Below are 22,246 nucleotides of genomic sequence, written 5' to 3' on the forward strand. Positions count from 1 at the left end.
TACGACCCCAAGAATACCATCCCTACAGTCAAGCATGGTGGTGGCAGCATCATGCTGTGGGGCTGTTTCTCAGCCAAGGGGCCTGGCCATCTGGTCCGCATCCATGGGAAGATGGATAGCACGGCCTACCTGGAGATTTTGGCCAAGAACCTCCGCTCCTCCATCAAGGATCTTAAGATGGGTCGTCATTTCATCTTCCAACAAGACAACGACCCAAAGCACACAGCCAACAAAACCAAGGCCTGGTTCAAGAGGCAAAAAATCAAGGTGTTGGAGTGGCCTAGTCAGTCTCCTGACCTTAACCCAATTGAAAACTTGTGGAAGGAGCTCAAGATTAAAGTCCACATGAGACACCCAAAGAACCTAGATAACTTGGAGAAGATCTGCATGGAGGAGTGGGCCAAGATAACTCCAGAGACCTGTGCCGGCCTGATCAGGTCTTATAAAAGACAATTATTAGCTGTAATTGCAAACAAGGGTTATTCCACAAAATATTAAACCTAGGGGTTGAATAATAATTGACCCACACTTGTATGTTTAAAATTTATTAAAATTTAACTGAGCAACATAACTTTTTGGTTTGTAAGATTTATGCATCTGTTAATAAATCCTGCTCTTGTGTGAAGTTTGAAGGCTCTAACTTATTTGCATCTTATCAAACCTGCTAAATCTGCAGGGGGTTGAATACTACTTGTAGGCACTGTATAACATATGTCTTGTACTGCTCTTGTCCTCGTGAGTTTTACCCACCCAGTAGCTTCCTAAGAAAGTCATTTCCTGCCTCTCCTCACCGATATTCTAAGATGAAGGATTATGGATTGTAAAGCGCATTCATTATTGTCAGGAGCTCATTTCTTTCATATTCTTTTACTACACGGACAGGAGACAATGGTAATAATTGGCCCATTTTCTTCGTACCTGTACAGACCTGTCGTCGAAATCCCTTTTGTCTTGTGTGCTCTCCCTGCGTGCTGAGAGCCTTCTTTTTCAAAGTTTCTCTCGGTGGTATATGTAGTTCCCCTCTGACATGTGTGAATCACCAGCAATCATTGTAGTGAATGTGAATCACTTCCCAGTGGAGTTTGTTACTAGAAAATGTGAATCATTGAAGGTCATGAAGTCTGAGCATTTATTGGGAAACTTGGCTTCATCAGTAGCTGTCGCCAAACATCTCAAGTGCTCCACGTACACGCTTATGTTCACTGCTCCTCACTTCCACGTACACGCTTATGCTCACTGCTCCTCACCTCCACGTACACGCTTATGCTCACTGCTCCTCACCTCCACGTACACGCTTGTGCTCACTGCTCCTCACCTCCACGTACACGCTTGTGCTCACTGCTCCTCACCTCCACGTACACGCTTGTGCTCACTGCTCCTCACCTCCACGTACACGCTTGTGCTCACTGCTCCTCACCTCCACGTACACGCTTGTGCTCACTGCTCCTCACCTCCACGTACACGCTTGTGCTCACTGCTCCTCACCTCCACGTACACGCTTGTGCTCACTGCTCCTCACCTCCACGTACACGCTTGTGCTCACTGCTCCTCACCTCCACGTACACGCTTATGTTCACTGCTCCTCACTTCCACGTATACGCTTATGCTCACTGCTCCTCACCTCCACGTACACGCTTATGCTCACTGCTCCTCACCTCCACGTACACGCTTATGCTCACTGCTCCTCACTTCCACGTACACGCTTGTGCTCACTGCTCCTCACCTCCACGTACACGCTTGTGCTCACTGCTCCTCACCTCCACGTACACGCTTATGCTCACTGCTCCTCACCTCCACGTACACGCTTGTGCTCACTGCTCCTCACCTCCACGTACACGCTTGTGCTCACTGCTCCTCACCTCCACGTACACGCTTGTGCTCACTGCTCCTCACCTCCACGTACACGCTTGTGCTCACTGCTCCTCACCTCCACGTACACGCTTGTGCTCACTGCTCCTCACCTCCACGTACACGCTTGTGCTCACTGCTCCTCACCTCCACGTACACGCTTGTGCTCACTGCTCCTCACCTCCACGTACACGCTTGTGCTCACTGCTCCTCACCTCCACGTACACGCTTGTGCTCACTGCTCCTCACCTCCACGTACACGCTTGTGCTCACTGCTCCTCACCTCCACGTACACGCTTGTGCTCACTGCTCCTCACCTCCACGTACACGCTTGTGCTCACTGCTCCTCACCTCCACGTACACGCTTGTGCTCACTGCTCCTCACCTCCACGTACATGCTTGTGCTCACTGCTCCTCACCTCCACGTACACGCTTGTGCTCACTGCTCCTCACCTCCACGTACACGCTTGTGCTCACTGCTCCTCACCTCCACGTACACGCTTGTGCTCACTGCTCCTCACCTCCACGTACACGCTTGTGCTCACTGCTCCTCACCTCCACGTACACGCTTGTGCTCCCTGCTCCTCACCGCCACGTACACGCTTGTGCTCCCTGCTCCTCACCTCCACGTACACGCTTGTGCTCACTGCTCCTCACCTCCACGTACACGCTTGTGCTCACTGCTCCTCACCTCCACGTACACGCTTGTGCTCACTGCTCCTCACCTCCACGTACACGCTTGTGCTCACTGCTCCTCACCTCCACGTACACGCTTGTGCTCACTGCTCCTCACCTCCACGTACACGCTTGTGCTCACTGCTCCTCACCTCCACGTACACGCTTGTGCTCACTGCTCCTCACCTCCACGTACACGCTTGTGCTCACTGCTCCTCACCTCCACGTACACGCTTGTGCTCACTGCTCCTCACCTCCACGTACACGCTTGTGCTCACTGCTCCTCACCTCCACGTACACGCTTGTGCTCACTGCTCCTCACCTCCACGTACACGCTTGTGCTCACTGCTCCTCACCTCCACGTACACGCTTGTGCTCACTGCTCCTCACCTCCACGTACACGCTTGTGCTCACTGCTCCTCACCTCCACGTACACGCTTGTGCTCACTGCTCCTCACCTCCACGTACACGCTTGTGCTCACTGCTCCTCACCTCCACGTACACGCTTGTGCTCACTGCTCCTCACCTCCACGTACACGCTTGTGCTCACATGTCCGATCATCAGTTAGAACGGATCCAGATCCAATGTTAAAAATGCGAACTCTATGGAAAGTGGGTCCACTAAGTAACCATCAGTTTTTCTTTCATTTGGAAAGGATCAGTTTTTAGCTCACTGGATGAGTTGCAAATGAAAGAAAAACGGATTGCTAATTAACAGATTGGGTCTTCCATAATCTTCAATGTTAAGTGGATCCAGCTGAAATCAGTGTTTTAAAAATGTACAAAAAAGTTGTGTCTTCTGCCTTATCCATTCTAACGGACAATTACTGGACATGTGAACACGGCTTTAGTGTATATAAAATATATATATATATATATATATATATATATATATATATATATATATAGCTGACTAGTCCGGGGAGGATGGGGGGGATTGCCTGTGCCTGAATTCTCCTTCTAGACTTCCAGATGTGAGAGACTTGTCGGCTCTGTGAGGGGTCTGATAGGTTCAGGAGACGTCCAGACGCTCCACCAAGTAGACATAGGAGGTTCTTGTCTCCACCATCTAGTCTACAGCAGACATCAGTGCTAGTATGCAGAGCATTACAGGACCACTGCTCTGCATCTGACAGTGACGTGCACTGATGTACACATGAATGTTTCCATTCACTGACTGCAAGCAGAACCTACAGAAATGGCCATTAAACACCTAACTAGGTGATGAGGAACCCCTTTAAGGTGATTGCAGATGGAAATGGCTTTTAATAGATGTCATACTAACATTTTCGCGATGCTTCAGTATCTCTGCTCAGCAAAGATCACAAAAGCAGGAGGACGTTGGAATGATAAACTCGCCCAGTCAATAGTTCTAGGAGAAGAATAGAAGACTCTGTGGGACACCATGAATTGAATGGAAGGGGGGAGGGGGGCATACTGGAAGCCAGGCTTCTAAAGATCAGAGGAGATGACATGCAGAGAATGGCAGTTTAGACTAAAGGGGTCTTCAGTTCAGCAGGAGAACCCATGAGAAATGGACGTGTCACGTAGCTATGAAGAGGTCACTGGACACAGAATGATCCTCAGGGCAGGCTCATGACTGAAGTGTCAAAGAACTAAGATTGGGAAGTTCCTACTCACACTGCTACTAATAAGTGCTTATCCACCGAAAATGGAGGCACGTTATGTCATGAGACTTGTTGGGCAGGGAAAAGGCTAGCTTCCTTTTAACTAAGAACTGTCAGCCCTTTTAAGTTCTGAGCAACCGATGACTTGTTTGTAGAGAGAAGTCTGTCCAATATATATGTATACAGAGATGAAAACTGAATTCCAATAGAAAAATATGGCTGACAAACATTAAAGGGATCATATCATGTAGGGAGGATGTCCTAGACCAGGAGGAGCTGATCAGATTGTTATACGTTTTACTAGAAAAACCTTCAGTGCAACTTGTATTTTATTCATTGAAATCCCGGGTGGGTGGTCCTATCCTGTCTTCCCTGTATGACTGAATGTGGAGATGGCTGTCAATCACTAGCAGGACCGCCCACTGGACTCCTATGAAATTAATGATTCCTTCCAACAACCATATACGCCATTGTGCCCATCTTCTCCATCTCTCTACATGCTGTCCACAGATCAGACTGCATGCACAACGCAACAGAGACAATAAATGAGCGCCACATCTCCGTTCTAATAGGACCTGTCACAGTCTGGGGGTCTTCAGCAGTGATACCTCTGCGTTCTGTGGAAAGGTGATAACTTTCTGAGTTGGGCAAGCTTCCTGAAACTTCATATTGCCATTTGACTTGGCAGAGAGATGTAGTAAGTTATAAGCCTACACGTGGTGCTTACGGGCGGTCTTGGAGCCCTGTGGTGCCTGCTTTCTGTAGGTCGTGGTGTTTTTTGGGCTTAGGCAGTTTGACCTTGGCGATCCCAGAAATGGTAGGGCTGCTACATGGATGTGAATGGATAATGAGCAGCTGTCAGACAGCCACGGAGCTCATGATTCTGGTATGCGGTGGCCATGTACGTGCGACATGTGCGTGACTCCCCCCAGTACGAAGCCTGTGTACTGCTGTGGGAGCCGGGAACAGCACGCCAGTGTTTATTGCAATAATTCATTTTTCAGAATACATATTTCGTAGCTTGTTCTAAACTGTGACCACCACATGTTCCGCTGCTGACACATGCGACCAGATTCTCACAAGGTGCAATTGTTACATTTACAGTGTAGTTTCCTTATAAAAACAAAATAGAACTTCGCTGCCAGACATTTGTCCCAAAAAAGAGCCAACATGTAACATTCGGCTGCTGCATAATAAAGGTGGCCGATCACCTAGAGTACGGTGCCATAATTCATCGCCACGTGGACTCCTATAGTCCCATAATGCCAATTATTAGGATTTCTGGCTTTAGAACTTCCTTGCTACATCTGCTTCTCCCCGACCTTTAAGGGTCTGCTATTACTTGTAGTAGTTGTGAGAAAATCGGCAGCGAATATATCCCCCCCGCCCGCCCGTAAGGATTTGTGCATATAAAGAGCATTGTTCATTAATGAGCCACATAAAAGTGGAAAGAGTCTAGTTATATGGCTTCCTTCTGTAGCCCACCCCGCCCCACATATGTGGGCTAATTACTGATAATCTCACTATTGACTGAGCCCCCTCCTCCATTGTCATTGTTACCTGTGCTGGTGGATTGTGACTCCATTATGTCTTGTATTTACCTGCCGTTCAGGTAATCGGCTAATGCAGATCAGGCCTATTATTTGTGCCGAACAATGCAGGTTTTGAGAAATCTGCCTCTACCACGTGCAATAAAACAGGCACCTATTGTTCAGCCTGCTCTGAATGGCTACATTGTATCCCACATGCCTTCGCTTTGGCCCAAGGCTTGTTTAACAAACTGGTACCTCTCCCGCATTGAGGCGTTCTTCTCTAGAAGCATTGCTGATCTAAACTGTTTGTTATATTTGCAGTTATCGCTTGTTATAGGAAACTTATCTGCTTGTGTAAAATAATCTTAAAGGTTTTTAAGGCGTTTATTGGAAAGTAGGTCTTATTCAAAAACGCCTGCTCTCCCTTACACAGGAACGCTTGTTCGGCTGAGTGCGCCTGTGTTCTCCACGAAGGCCACTGATGGACACCTTTGACGACGGCTAATCTCTGGAATAAAAAAAGTGATAATCCGAAATCAGACATGCCAATTTACCAGATGAATCGTTGGCCCTTATACACCTCAGTGTCAGCTGAACCTATCGATATTGGCTGAAATGAGTGCATTGTCCAATTAGTGCAGATTCCAGAAGTCTCATGCCTACCAAACGTTTAGGATGAATCCTAATGACAGATCAGGACGGTCCCATGTCCCAGTTAGGACCACCTGTGGCCAATATCTGTTGAATTGTAGGCAAATAAGTGCAGATCTTGTGACAAGTGGCCTGACCCTCATATGATTCTGCGTGTGACAGTAACGTGGTGTCAGGCCTGGTATAAGGAGGAGCAAGTTCCAAAGCCGGAATAGAGGCTCAGAAAAGCTAGTTTGCCTGATTTCATCCGATGACATGCGTTCTCGTTTTTGGCAGCCTTTATAAATCTAAAAGCTTCTAAAATAAAAGCTGTGGAAATTCTAATTTACATTCAAGAGTTTTTCCTTCTTAAGGAGTGGTTCCAATTTTAGGGAAAGGTATATGCAGATAGTAACAAAAAGCTATAAGTATCTGGCTTTTCTTTACACTTTCTTTCCCTTTTTTTTTTTTTTTTTTAAATAATTTCTACAGGTTTTGTATCCCATGCTTCATATGAAATGCCATACTTAAAAGGTTCCCCACAGTATTGGGTACTATTTTTTACATGACTATTTTTTCATGCAGTTCAAGCCCAACAAAATTTTCTTGTATCTGTGTCTTTATTCACCTTCTCCTGCCCCTCTACATCTATCTTCAGAGCTGCATGGGTGGTCCTACTATTTGCTAAAGTTATGTTTCCCAACAGCACCCTGCCTCTTCTCAGTGCTGCCGGCCCCTTTGTCTGCAATCCTGTGTGTTTCCTGAGCTAGACTGATCCATTTTAACATGTACAGTTTTTATTTCTATGGATGGGTTGACCACTGTTAATGTAGTGACTGTGACCCACTATTCGAGCATATTCATTACTGTTTACAAACTCCACATTTCATTGGGGGTGCATGGAGATCTCCAGATCAAGGTCAGGCTCACCGATACCTGCATAGCAGAGCTGAGCTGTCCAGCTGGTATTAGGCTACTTTCAGACTTCAGTTTTTAAGCATGCGGCGAAAAATGTAAAAGCCGGATCCAGCTTTTCCCCCATAGACTAGCATTATCGCCGCACTGCGCCTGATGGCCATGCGGCGTGTCCAGCTTTTGCCGGATACGGCAAAAAATGCCTGTCCGGCGTCTGCAAAAAACGTTCCCTGCAATGTTTTTTGACAGCGCCGGACCGCTTTTTTCCTCTGCACATGCCCGAAGACTCTCTCGCCCTCTCCCTCTCCTGCACCGTCTCCGGCCTCAACAGATGATCCGGAGGGCTGCGGCTTCTACCGGTTCAGGTTTGACAACTTTTCGCCGCAGCCCGCTGGATTTAAAAATCTGAAGTCTGAAAGTAGCCTTAGTGAGATCTTCAGCAGACGTGCAGTGTGCACACAGTAAGATGCTGCAGGTTTGTGTGTCACGCAGATGTTTCTGGAGACCAATGAATGGTGAAATGTTTTCCACCTGTTGTATGAACAGGCCCAGTGTGTCTTGCAGGCAGTGGCGGGGTTGTATGTAGACTTGTTTCTGCATATTCTGGTTATCAGATACAACAAGAATGTTATCTATTCAGATGCCGGTTTGGTGTCAGCATGGCTCCGCTTCCATCTTATCTCTCCCTGTATTATATCATGAGGCTGCACCCAAGTAATATGCGGCTCCGGCGCTACTCAGATGGGCGATGGTGGAATCGGATTACTCCTTTATAGATGCTGTGCGGTTACCATGTGCACTATATGTAAGATCTTGAGCTGTCAGTACCTTGCAGTAAATCTAGTAATACATATACGAGTACGGCCTATGGCGAGTGCAGATGTCGCCAGCACACTTAGTAATGTCTGTCCGGTATGGACGCTTTTTACTTAGAACACAGTTTTCCTCATTATAAACTCAACAGGAACTAAATATTTTAGTTCAAAAGTGTATCTTTAATGCAATTGTACTTACAGTTTCCAAAAAATGACATCTATTATTCCTGACTAAGGCTAAGTGCAGATGTACTTTTTTGCCCTGCGGATTTTTCCGCGCAGAATTGAAGAAATCCACAGGTCAAATGACCTGCATTTTTCCTGCGGATTTCTTCCTGGTTTTTTTTGCGGTTTTTGTGCGGTTTTCCCCTGCGGATTTCCACCTGCGGATTTGGAGAATGGAGCAGGAGGAAACCGCACAAAAGAAGTAACATGCTGCATATTTTGAACCACAAGAAAACCGCGTGGAAAAATCCGCAGCGTCTGAACAGCGTTTTTTCTTCTTCTATTGATTAACATGCTACTGTACATCACAATGCGGATCTGCAGCGTTTCTGCGCGGTAAAATCCGCTGCGGATCCGGTGGAAATCTGCATCGTGTGCACATGTCCTATAGACTTCACCTCCAGAAGTATGAGCCATGCCGCACAGAAATGGCGGAGAGCTGTGGTCTCTGGAATACTTGAGGCACAGTGGGTCACCTTATTATTTTATTATTTATTCACCTTATCATTACAGTTTCATTAACCCCTTCATGACAGCCAATACGTATATTTACTGACCTGAGATATAAGGGAATGTCATCCCCATACAGGTGACAATCCAGCAGCTGTCCACTATATCTGACAACTTGCTGTATCACAAATGATTGCTGTTGGCACCATCCATATCTGTTTAACCCCTTAGTTGCTGCTGTCAAAAGTGACTACATCAAATAAATGGTTAATAGATTGTGGGGGCTTCCGCTTTAATCTAGACCGAGATCATGATTGTGTGGTCCTGATGTTTGCCATAGCAGTTCATGTCCAAATAGTGGCCTAAAGGGCCTGTCACACTAAGCGATATCGCTAGCAATATTTCTATAACGTCACTGGTTTTGTGACGTAGTAGCGATATTGCTAGAGATATCGCTATGTCTGATACTTACCTCCGACCGCTCCCCACTGGTTATCGCTGATCGCGTGAGAACGTCCTGGACCATTTCTCGTCGTCCGCTTCCTACTGGGCTTCCTGTGGAGAGACGAGCGTGGACGCGGGCGGGAGGACGTCAGGATCGCCTAGTGTGACAGGTAAGTAGCGACCCCCGACCCCTGCGATGTCGCTGGTGAGATCTGCCTGTGTGGCAGCTCACTAGCGACCACTTAGCGATGCACCAGCGATCCTGACCGCGTCATATCGCTGGTCGGGATCGCTGGTGCATCACTAAGTGTGACAGTACCTTTAGCGTCTGCCAGATATAGCGGCCAGTTCAGAAGTTAGTGACATTTAGGTGGTAAACAAACACTTTTTCATTCCGGTTATACCACTTTGCATTAATTCCTGAAAATCACCTGAAGGGTTAATAAACTACCTGACAGCAGTTTTCAATATGACAGGGGGTGCAGTTTTTAAAATGGTATCATGTTTGGGGTTTTCCATTATATATGACCCCCAAAGTCACTTCAAACTTGGATAGGTCCCTGAAAAAAATAAATTTTGTAAATTTCCTTGAAAAAATGAAAAATTACTGCTACGTTTTTAAACCTCCTAAAAGGCTAGTGTCATAAATTATAATGTGCCATGAAAAAACTGTCTCAAAATCACTGGGATTTGTTGAAGCGTTCCCGAGTTATGACCACATAAAGTGACATTGGTCAGAATTTAAAAAATTGGCCCGATCACGAAGGGGTTAAACACTTTTACGTGTATTCAGATCTCCGTGCTGTAATGCACCAACTTTTCTGCAACTTGTGAAGTGCCTGGAAATATGGGCACAGACAGAAGAGGGCCCCTGTGCAGGAATAGTGTATGGGCCCTTTACTACCTTTGTGTCTGTAACAGAAGCTGCTTTATAGGTGAAGTGAACCCCCTCTTACTACTTGGGCCCCTTTGGGGCTATACTGGTGGCACCGATGCCTAGATCATGATCCTGGCCTAATCTGAGACCTAAACTGTTCCCTCCACAGTGTCATTCTGGTTCTTCTGGTCTGGAGAAAAGTCGCCTATTCTCAGGCTGCAATACCTGCTCTGTCATACATTAACCTGCATCATAGCCTTTTTCTCTGCAGCTTATGGGCGGTTAATGACTCGCTGTAACATAGCTGCTCCAGTAACACCTCAGGTGTGTGTCACCGTTGCCCATTCTCGGGCTGCAGTACCTGTTCCGCCATACATTGCCCTCTCTTAGATAAGATCACCTGGAAGTGGAGGGTTAATGACTCCCTGTAATACAGCCAATCCGATAACACCTCCGCCACAGGTATGTGTCACCGTTGCCAATTCTTGGGCTGCAGTACCTGCTCCGCCATACATTGCCCTCTCTTGAGATGAGACCACCTGGCAGTGGAGGATTACCACCTGGCAGTGGAGGATTAATGACGCCCTGTATTACAGGCCGCTCCAGTAACACCTCTGCCACAGGTGTGTGTCACTGTTGCCCATTCTCGGGCTGCAGTACCTGCTCCGCCATACATTGCCCTCTCTTAGAGAAGACCACCTGGCAGTGGAGGGTTAATGACTCCCTGTAATACAGCAGTAACACCTCTGCCACAGGTGTGTCACCGTCGCCCATTCTCAGGCTGCAGTACCTGCTCCGCCGTACATTGCCCTCTCTTAGAGAAGACCACCTGGCAGTGGAGGGTTAATGACTCCCTGTGATACAGCAGTAACACCTCTGCCACAGGTGTGTCACCGTCGCCCATTCTCAGGCTGCAGTACCTGCTCCGCCGTACATTGCCCTCTCTTAGAGAAGACCACCTGGCAGTGGAGGGTTAATGACTCCCTGTGATACAGCAGTAACACCTCTGCCACAGGTGTGTCACCGTCGCCCATTCTCAGGCTGCAGTACCTGCTCCGCCGTACATTGCCCTCTCTTAGAGAAGACCACCTGGCAGTGGAGGGTTAATGACTCCCTGTGATACAGCAGTAACACCTCTGCCACAGGTGTGTGAACAGCTCCAGGTTCCACCCAGACCAGAAGTGCTAAGTGTAAGTAGCTTCCCCTCCTCCTTCCCATCCTCCCAGTGAGTGGGGGCAGGGGCTCCCAGATTCCACTACCACTGGGGATGAACCAGTTTACATTCCAGGCCTGAGAAGTGACATTCCGACTTTGGCTGACGTGCAGAAGAGGAATGTGAGATGGGAGGCCCTGATGGAGGGAGCAGTGGTGACAGGCTGCAGCTTCTGTATTACTCCAGGCCTGACTAGCTCCACACCAGCTCCGCCCTGCTGTCTGCAGGAACACTAGCACACAGTGTAGGCAGAGAGACCTTCCATTATCCCTGTGGCTGGCTCTTCCATGTTCCTGGATACGTCATCTCTGGGAGCCTTCTCTCCGCTTGCCATGCTTCGTTCTGTGGGATCCAGCTTGGCGGCTCTGAAGGAAGGGCATGGGTTGGATGTCTGCTCCAGCTGATTTGCCAGCAGTGTCTGATATTTCCTGTTTCTAATTCTCTGAATGGAGATCACTTGTAGTGTTCTCCAGACACAAGAACCACAGTGAGGACTAGTGAAGATTTCGGGTAGGACACCCATGTCCATCCTGGCTTGTGGCGCCTCTTCAGTAGGTAGCCAGGACCCCTCTGTGGATTTAACCGAAATTGGATTGTGAATTGGTGGAAGTGCTTTTTGTTTCCGGATTTTGAACAGATTTTCAGGGGTTAATGAAATACCTTCCAGCTGTAGAGTACCTACAGGGGTGAGTACAGCCCAGCGATTTATATAGGTAGCTACTTATAGACTGCAGCTGCCAGCCCCTGTACAATGAATTATTATTATTATTATTATTTATTGTTATAGCGCCATTTATTCCATGGCGCTTTACATGTGAGGAGGGGTATACATAAAAACAAGTACAATAATCTTAAACAATACAAGTCATAACTGGTACAGGAGGAGAGAGGACCCTGCCCGCGAGGGCTCACAATCTTCAAGGGATGGGTGATAATACAGTAGGCGAGGGTAGAGCTGGTCGTGCAGCGGTTTGGTCGATCGGTGGTTACTGCAGGTTATTGGCTTGTCGGAAGAGGTGGGTCTTCAGGCTCTTTTTGAAGGTTTCGATGGTAGGTGAGAGTCTGATATGTTGTGGTAGAGAGTTCCAGAGTAGGGGTGATGCGCGAGAGAAATCTTGTATGCGATTGTGGGAAGAGGAGATAAGAGGGGAGTAAAGAAGGAGATCTTGTGAGGATCGGAGGTTGCGTGCAGGAAAGTACCGGGAGACGAGGTCACAGATGTATGGAGGAGACAGGTTGTGGATTGCTTTGTATGTCATGGTTAGGGTTTTGTAATGGAGTCTCTGGGCAATTGGGAGCCAGTGAAGGGATTGACAGAGGGGAGAAGCTGGGGAATAGCGGGGGGACAGGTGGATTAGTCGGGCCGCAGAGTTTAGAATAGATTGGAGGGGTACGAGAGTGTTTGAGGGGAGGCCACAGAGCATGAGGTTGCAGTAGTCAAGGCGAGAGATGATGAGGGCATGGACTAGGGTTTTTGCAGATTCTTGGGTGAGGAATGAACGGATGCGTGAAATATTTTTGAGTTGAAGTCGGCAGGAAGTGGAAAGGGTTTGGATATGTGGTTTGAAGGAGAGATCAGCGTCAAGGATTACTCCGAGGCAGCGAGCTTGTGGGACTGGGGAGAGTGGGCAGTCATTTACTGTAATTGATAGGTTCGTAGGGGGGGTCACGTGAGATGGGGGAAAGATGATGAATTCTGTTTTGTCCATGTTGAGTTTCAGATATCTAGTGGAGAAGAAGGATGAAATAGTGGACAGACATTGAGGGATTCTGGTTAGTAGGGAGGTGATATCTGGTCCAGAGATGTAGATCTGTGTGTCATCAGCATAAAGATGATACTGAAAGCCATGAGATTCTATGAGCTGTCCCAGGCCAAAGGTGTAAATAGAGAACAGCAGGGGCCCAAGGACTGAACCTTGTGGGACTCCGACAGATAGGGGGCGAGGTGAGGAGGTGGTGTGTGAGTGGGAGACGCTGAATGTCCAGTCTGTTAGGTATGATGAGATCCAGGAGAGGGCCAAGTCTGTGATGCCGAGGGATGAGAGGGCCTGTAATAATAGGGAATGGTCCACTGTGTCAAAGGCAGCCGACAGGTCCAGGAGGAGAAGGACAGAGTAGTGTCGCTTGCTCTTGGCAGTTAAGAGGTCATTGGTGACCTTAGTAAGTGTATACATGGCTCTTGTTTGCCCTCCATAAGCTTTTGGATTTTAGGGTTGGGTATTTTTGGGACACAATCAGTTTATGTAATGGGATTCTTTTTGTTAGATTTTCAAAACTGATTTTTCAGCCACAATATGAAGGTTGACACTTGTAGATTCATAGGTTACAAAAAACTGCTTTCATACAAGCATTTGTAAATTTTCATAACCTGATCGTCTGTGGATTTCACCACGGTCATTGGTTGTTTTATCGGCATTGGCTCGTGATTTAATTGTCTTTACTGTGCAATTTACCAAGTACAGCTAAGTGCCGCCATCTTGCTGAACGCTGACCTCCTGTCAATGCAGTGTTCATATACACGTTGCCTATGGAGCCAGCGACATCATACTGCTACATATATGTGTATGCAAAATGTTAAAAAGCTTTACTGACCCGTATCTCTGCAACTTTTCTGCTGCAAACAATGAGCCTCTCAATGAGGGGGTGTGTGTGTGTGTGTGTATGTGTGTATGTATATATATATATATATATATATATATATATATATATATATATATATATATATATATATATATATATATATATATATATATATATATATATATATATATATATACATACATACGTACGTTCATCCGTACATACATACATACGTCCGTTCATCCGTACATACATCCGTTCATCCGTACATACATACATTCATCCGTACATACATACATTCATCCGTACATACATACATACACACATACATACATACTTTCATCGTTATGTTTCCTTGCAAGCGTCTTGCACTATTGGCTCTAGTTAGAACTCCATTCTGTGGGTTTGCTCACAATCCTAATTCCCTCCATAGTTTTTGAAAGGCTCTTTCAAACCTGCACAAAAGTTGTGTGGCTATATAACCTATATATAATATAAAACTGTCATATACTTAAAGGGGTTGTCCAGTCTTGAGATGCAGTCCCTCTCTGTGTCTGCACACTGCTGACTCGTGACTGCGTGTAGTGCGCACACCATCACGATTTCCCAGTATTGCCGGTGCCGACTAGATATGCTTGGCTTCACAGAAAATGGAGAGAAGCTGGACGAGTCTAGTCTGCTCATGACTGCAGGTATATAAATCATAGATACAGTGTCATGACCTCCTGCTCGCATCACTAATATCGGGGAACTGTGATGGTGTGCACCCCACCTACTGTCATGATTCAGCAGACTGCAGTTAGAGGGCCTACACACCTGTCCCACGCCTGGCCAACTATCTGACAGCTACAGATTGTAAATGGCGACACGTTGCTTTTGTGCATGGTTGAATGCGAGTGTCTACAGACTTTTGTCCCAAGCCTGGACACCCATTTAATAGCTCAGCTCTTCCATGGCCCCTGTCTGACATTCCCACTATTTGGGCCCTTTCCATTTTCTGGACTTTATAATCAGCGTTATTATATGATGTGACACAGAAGGTAAGGTACGTACCCCAGAACTTTGCGCGAGTTTCTTGTAATGGTTATATTAAGGTTGAAAGCCGCTCGGTCCATTCCTACTACACTGATGCTGCTGCGGAGCGCAGCCATGGCCGGTGCCCAGGACAGGATTGCCAGCGTCCTGCCAGCCTACATGGCTGCCTATTGACTTTTTAATCTTTGTGGAAGCCAAGCCTGCTGGGAATGGCCATCTGCCCGCTCCGGCTGTATGCGTGGAAGAGCTTGTTCGGCTCTTGCCCTGACTACTTTATTCTTACTCTGGGGTTTTCGTGTCAGCTCGGCGGCCATGGTATACCAAACGGATTTATGTATGGGTGCCACTAACAGCCATATATGAATACAACACTGCAGAATGCGGGTGAGAGCGCCTGTCTGGAGCCACTAGATCTTCAGAGGTTTAGAACCTAATTTGATACAAAGCAATCCACAGACCGTGTGCCCCAGATGATCATACCTGTGCCGGTGTCTCCCATTACACAACATGTACAGGGGCTTGCCGAAAAGATGCCCCTTGTGGCTGTGAATGTAGAGACTGAATATAGGGGTAAAACAAAATGTGAATTAAATCTCCAAGGGTTTGAAAGGCCTCATTGGCCCAGTAGACTGTTGTGAATATGATTTCCACCTGTAATCACTTTGATGTGACATCAGTTTGCTGAAGCCATCAACACAAGAAGCGTCTAAAATGCCCCAAAATGTGGCGACTCTTCTATTGCAGGGTGTATGATCCAGACGCAGCTGTTGAGAAAGCCGAGATGTGCCACCAGCTCAGGGAAAGGATCTCCATCATGAATCACTCAGCGCTCCAACCTTCCCTAGTGCTGCGGCTTGTTGTGTCTTGTTGCCTGGAAGAAGGGCAGGGCCGCTGCTGCCAGTCACCGTGAAGTGTGTGGAGGACGGTAACAACCGCCTATACTCAGGGAAGGGTCACGGGATGTAAACTGGATTGATTTTTCCTGAGCAAAACTTGGATCCTTTTTTGGATCCTCTCCTGCCGTCCCCATTTGTCATCGCAATAACCACAGCCGGATATTTGCTGACCGATTCCATCCAAAATACATCACTGATAGTTGGATGAGGCTTTGGAAGCTGCGGGACGAATGTTGCGTTTTCGTTTGAGGATTACGGACGTGATGTAAGGACCTGTTTAATAAGCAAAAAAAAAGTGTCACTCTGTAGTGCTAAAGCATGTCAGTATGAAATATGAATAGCAATACTGCTTCTGGATACTAGGAAAAAAGACACTTGGCACATATTTTAGGCAATTCATGCATGCCCAGCAACCAGCGACAAGGTGGTCTCAAATCTGCTGGGTCCTACGTGTCTAGTGTGAACACCTCTCTTAGGCTGAAGTCTGAATTCCTGGGTAGATGTGAAAACCTCTCTTCCAAGTCTGATTTTATGGGTAGGTATGACCCTGTTGCAATTAAAATCCACCACATGCTGGAGAGCAGAGATGGCTGCACCTGGTCACCTTAGCTTGGTAGTGACAGTCAGTCTTTTCATTCGTAGGGACTCATTCACACACGTTGTGAAACAGTGGCAAGGGGCTGATTATCATTTACCATCAGTAAAAATCTAAAATTAAAAGTAGTTGTCTGGGATCAAGAATAAAAGGCCAATAGGTGAAGGGGGTCCATAAAATAGTAAAACAAGCACTGATTACCTGTTAGATCCTTCTCCATTACATCTCTTTTTGTCTTGGCTGCATCTGATCGCATACAAGACAGCAGCCAGTCACCGCTTTGGCGGTCTTGTACCATAAGCCAGTCGTGCTTTTATGACGTTATGGCCTCCACTTATTGACCCGCGTTTTTATTCCGGACATCCTTTTTAAGTCCGAATGGAATCCAATAGAAAGATCTGAAGCGTATGAAGGTTCAGCCAAAGTCCCATCCACCTAAATGGGAGCCCATACATGCAGAGGTAGAATACACGCATGTTCATAAGGCCACCACTAATTGGCAGCTTTCTGTGTACACTGTGCATAGGCAGAAAGCTGCCAATGCAGCAAGTTTGCTAGTTCTCAAGTGATGATCTCCTGCTAATTAAATGTTTTTTTTTTTTTTAATAAAAAACTGCAGTAGACAGCCCACTGTAGATCATAGAATCATAGAATCGTAGAGTTGGAAAGGACCTCCTGGACCATCTGGTCCGACCCCCTGCTCAAAGCATGATTCGCTAAATCATCCCAGTCAGATGTCTGTCCAGCCTCTGTTTGAAGACTTCCATTGAAGGAGAACTCACCACTTCTCGTGGCAGCTTGTTCCACTCATTGATCACTCTAACTGTCAAAAAGTGACACAGTGCTGGAATCAGGGTCTCTGCCCCTACATTATGCCACTCAGATTAGATGGCAAAAACCTGGTGACAAATTCCCCTTATTATAGTGTCTATAAGCAAACCGCTTTCAGCCTGCTGGTCTTGTGTACTGCGGCTTCTTGTGTTATTCTTATCACGTGGATAATGAAAAAAGTTTTGAAAACTTCCTCCAATTCAGGCTTGAACTTAGAAAACAGTCGCTTGTGTTCATATCCCATGAATGGCGGATGAAGCAGCCGGTTATGTAATTGTATCACACGTTGTTTTTCTCTTAAGACATGGACAGAAGACGTCTTGGCCTCTTATTCGTTATGCAAGTCCCTGTGTCATTGGCGCTCATTTATAACAAAGCCCCGGGAGAAAACGCTGTATGGTGACGAGCTCGGCTCACTTGTCAGCAGGGTATGCACTACTTGCTTAGGCTGTGTTCACATGACCAGTAATCCATTAGAACAGATACACAACTTTTTTGTTTTTGTCCACCTAAAAACTGATTTAAACTGGATCTGTGTTTTTTTTTTTTTTTTAAACATTGAAGTCTATGGGAAAAAGATCTGTTAAATAACCGTTTTGTTTCTCTTGAAACTGATCCAGTGAGCAAAAAACTGATCCTCTGCAAATGAAAGAAAACTGATGGTTAATTAACAGATCCATTTTCTATAAACTTCAATGTTTAAAAAAAAAAACCACAAACCAAAATGATCCAGCTAAAATACATTTTTTCAGGAGGACAAAAATGTTGCCTTTACAGTTTTTTAATGGATTGCTACTGGATCTGTTCTAAAGCATAATTTCTGGACCTTTGAACATGGCCTAAAGGATTATTTCTGGACCTGTGAGCATGGTCTAAATCCGTGGTCCCCAACCTTTTTTGCACCAGGGACAAGCTTCAAGCAAGACCATTCTTCCATGTCCCAGCAGGGCGGGGATGGAGGTGTGACAGGGGCGGGGATTTGATCATAAGGGGGCAGGGCTATGGACGCGGTTGTAGTTTAGCAGTGCATTATAAATGCTATCATTTAATTATAGCATTTATAATGTGACTCAACTCACCATAGGTTTTGAATGAGTGGGAGCACCTGGCTTGTTTCTCTGTTTCAGTGGGAGCACTGGGCTACTTCTACTGATGACTGTCACTGCTAATGATGATTGGAACCTACAAGGAAATGGAGCATTGAGCACTTAAGAAAAATTGTACTGGAGTTCTGTACATGCTGATTATTTTCTAATCGTCAGAAAATGTATGTGTGGTTCCCCCTGTCCTGTCCAGCTCTGTGTGGCTCCCCATGTTGTATGCATGGCTCCCCTGTCCCATCCTTGTATACATGGCTCCGCTCCCACCCTCTCATCCTGTATACATGGCTCTGCTCCCACTCTCCCATCATGTATACATGGCTCTGCTCCCACCCTCCCATCCTGTATACATGGCTCTGCTCCCACCCTCCCATCCTGTATACATAGCTCTGCTCCCACCCTCCCATCCTGTATACATAGCTCTGCTCCCACCCTCCCATCCTGTATACATAGCTCTGCTCCCACCCTCCCATCCTGTATACATAGCTCTGCTCCCACCCTCCCATCCTGTATACATAGCTCTGCTCCCACCCTCCCATCCTGTATACATAGCTCTGCTTCCACTCTCCCATCCTGTATACATGGCTCTACTCCCACTCTCCCATCCTGTATACATGGCTCTACTCCCACTCTCCCATCCTGTGTACATGGCTCTGCTCCCACTCTCCCATCCTGTGTACATGGCTCTGCTCCCACTCTCCCATCCTGTGTACATGGCTCTGCTCCCACTCTCCCATCCTGTGTACATGGTTCTGCTCCCACTCTCCCATCCTGTATACATGGCTCTGCTCCCACTCTCCCATCATGTATACATGGCTCTGCTCCCACCCTCCCATCCTGTATACATAGCTCTGCTCCCATCCTCCCATCCTGTATACATAGCTCTGCTCCCACCCTCCCATCCTGTTTACATAGCTCTGCTCCCACCCTCCCATCTTGTATACATAGCTCTGCTCCCACCCTCCCATCCTGTATACATGGCTCTGCTCCCACTCTCCCATCCTGTATACATGGCTCTGCTCCCACTCTCCCATCCTGTGTACATGGCTCTGCTCCCACCCTCCCATCCTGTGTACATGGCTCTGCTCCCACCCTCCCATCCTGTATACATGGCTCTGCTCCCACCCTCCCATCCTGTATACATAGCTCTGCTTCCACTCTCCCATCCTGTATGCATGGCTCCCCTGTCCCATCCTGTATGCATGGCTCCGCTCCCACTCTCCCTCCCATGTATATATGGCTCCGCTCCCACTCTCCCTCCCTTGTATATATGGCTCCGCTCCCACTCTCCCTCCCTTGTAAATATGGCTCCGCTCCCACTCTCCCTCCCATGTATATATGGCTCCGCTCCCACTCTCCCTCCCTTGTATATATGGCTCCGCTCCCACTCTCCTTCCCTTGTATTTATGGCTCCGCTCCCACTCTCCCTCCCTTGTAAATATGGCTCCGCTCCCACTCTCCCTCCCATGTATATATGGCTCCGCTCCCACTCTCCCTCCCTTGTATATATGGCTCCGCTCCCACTCTCCTTCCCTTGTATTTATGGCTCCGCTCCCACTCTCCCTCCCTTGTAAATATGGCTCCGCTCCCACTCTCCCTGCCTTGTATATATGGCTCCGCTCCCACTCTCATATATATATATATATATATATATATATATATATATATATATATATATATATATGCTCCGCCTCTCCCTCCCTTGTATATATGGCTCCGCTCCCACTCTCCCTCCCTTGTATTTATGGCTCCGCTCCCACTCTCCCTCCCTTGTAAATATGGCTCCGCTCCCACTCTCCCTGCCTTGTATATATGGCTCCGCTCCCACTCTCATATATATATATATATATATATATATATATATATATATATATATATATATAATATATATGCGCTCCGCCTCTCCCTCCCTTGTATATATGGCTCCGCACCCACTCTCCCTCCCAGGTATATATGGCTCCGCTCCCACTCTCCCTCCCAGGTATATTTTTGGCTCCGCTCCCACTCTCCCTCCCTTGTAAATATGGCTCCGCTCCCACTCTCCCTCCCTTGTATTTATGGCTCCGCACCCACTCTCCCTCCCAGGTATATATGGCTCCGCTCCCACTCTCCCTCCCAGGTATATATGGCTCCGCTCCCACTCTCCCTCCCTTGTATATATGGCTCCGCTCCCACTCTCCTTCCCTTGTATATATGGCTCCGCTCCCACTCTCCTTCCCTTGTATATATGGCTCCGCTCCCACTCTCCTTCCCTTGTGTATATATGGCTCCGCTCCCACTCTCCCTCCCTTGTGTATATATGGCTCCGCTCCCACTCTCCCTCCCTTGTGTATATATGGCTCCGCTCCCACTCTCCCTCCCTTGTGTATATATGGCTCCGCTCCCACTCTCCCTCCCGTGTATATATGGCTCCGCTCCCACTCTCCCTCCCGTGTATATATGGCTCCGCTCCCACTCTCCCTCCCTTGTATATATGGCTCCGCTCCCACTCTCCCTCCCTTGTATATATGGCTCCGCTCCCACTCTCCCTCCCTTGTATATATGGCTCCGCTCCCACTCTCCCTCCCTTGTATATATTTCTCTGCTCGGCTCCCCCATCCTCCCCCATCATACTCACCCTCACATTGCTGTACTTCCTTCCCGTCGCTGAACTTCCCTCCCTGCATCTCGCTGCGCTTCAGCTCCTGTGTGGAGCGGTCACGTGCTACCGCTCATTAAGGTCTATGAATATGGATGCCACGCCTATGGGAGATGAGTGGCGTCCATATTCATGACCTTAAATGAGCGGTACACTTGACCGCTCAGCGCTGGATGAAGCCGCCGTGCAGACAGGGACCGCTAGGTGAGTATCAGCTGCTGCACCGCCGCCGGCTCTCCTTGTGTCCGCGGACCGGCAAGGGCACTGCAACGGCCCGGCCGCGGACCGGTGGTTGGGGACCCCTGGTCTAAAGGATAATTTCTGGACCTGTGAGCATGATCTAAAGCAGGGGTGGGGAATCTTTTTTTTTTTTTTTTCCTGCCAAGGGCCATCTGCCCACCAAGTACATCCTGACTCAGGAACTCGTTTCATGACTTAATCTTTCATTGCATGCCCTTCAATGTTCAGTAGTGAACACTGCGTGTGTGTGCTAACAGAGCAAGAAGAAATTAATGAGATTGTGGCATTCAAAATACAGCTCCCTGCCCAAGAATGCGATCCCTGAGAATCTGCTCGGGGGCCTGAAAAAAGGTCATCGAGGGCTGTAAATGGCCCTGGGGCCTGAGGTTCCCCACCCCTGGTCCAAAGGATAATTTGTGGACATGGCCTAAAGGATAATTTCTGGACATGTGAACACAGGCCATAATGGATTGCTGCTGGAATCAATCTGAAGCATAAGGAGAAGCATTAGGAGACAATGTTTCCAAACAGACAGTGGGATGTGCAAGGTATAGGGTTAATGAAGCTAGTGCATGGTCATGAATTGGCTAGAACTTTGCCTCATTCTTCTAATAGACACAGACCGGTGATGTAGACATCTCTTTATGGCAAGCGCTCCATACAAGCTGCATCCCGATATGGAGAGGAAAGCTTGTCCTCTTTCTGTCTGTCTGCGGCCATACATTCTGGTATATTGCATTCCTGTAATGGGGTCCGCAGCATCCTATCATCAATAGATCCATCTCTCTTTATTGTCGGGGGTGTTTATTACATTATTTGTTTTGTGATTGTATAGTGTAGAATAGTGGAAGCTTATGTGTTTTGTGTTATCAGAAGACGTGGGGCGAGGGCAGGCGGTTTATAGCAAATGTTCCAATAATTGTAGTGTACGGATACATAGGGATGTCAGATGTGCCTAGGTATGTGCACACGCTCAGTCTTTGCATGCTGTTTTGATGTGTTTTTTACTTGCTTTTTATACCATTCATTTGAAAGGGTGAAAAATGCTGCAAAAACATTTTAAGATCTGACATGTCGCA

At 47.2% G+C, this 22,246-nt stretch overlaps 1 protein-coding gene across 11 annotated transcripts in view; it reads left to right on the top strand.

The window, feature by feature from the left end:
* Positions 1-22,246, top strand: part of RAPGEF2 (Rap guanine nucleotide exchange factor 2) — a 246,659-nt gene that overhangs the window by 126,527 nt on the left and 97,886 nt on the right. The window contains exon 1 of one of the 11 annotated variants that reach the window (XM_073576786.1): positions 11,549-11,938. The exons of the other annotated variants lie outside the window; for them this stretch is intronic. Within the exon in view, the coding sequence (XP_073432887.1) occupies positions 11,904-11,938 (35 nt within the window). The 5' untranslated portion in view covers positions 11,549-11,903. Of the gene's footprint in view, positions 1-11,548; positions 11,939-22,246 lie in introns of those variants that run through there. 11 annotated transcript variants of the gene reach the window in all.

This window comes from Dendrobates tinctorius, unplaced genomic scaffold (assembly GCF_039654945.1).
Source record: "Dendrobates tinctorius isolate UK_male_01 unplaced genomic scaffold, ASM3965494v1 ptg000008l, whole genome shotgun sequence".
NCBI classification, from domain to species: Eukaryota; Metazoa; Chordata; class Amphibia; order Anura; family Dendrobatidae; genus Dendrobates; species Dendrobates tinctorius.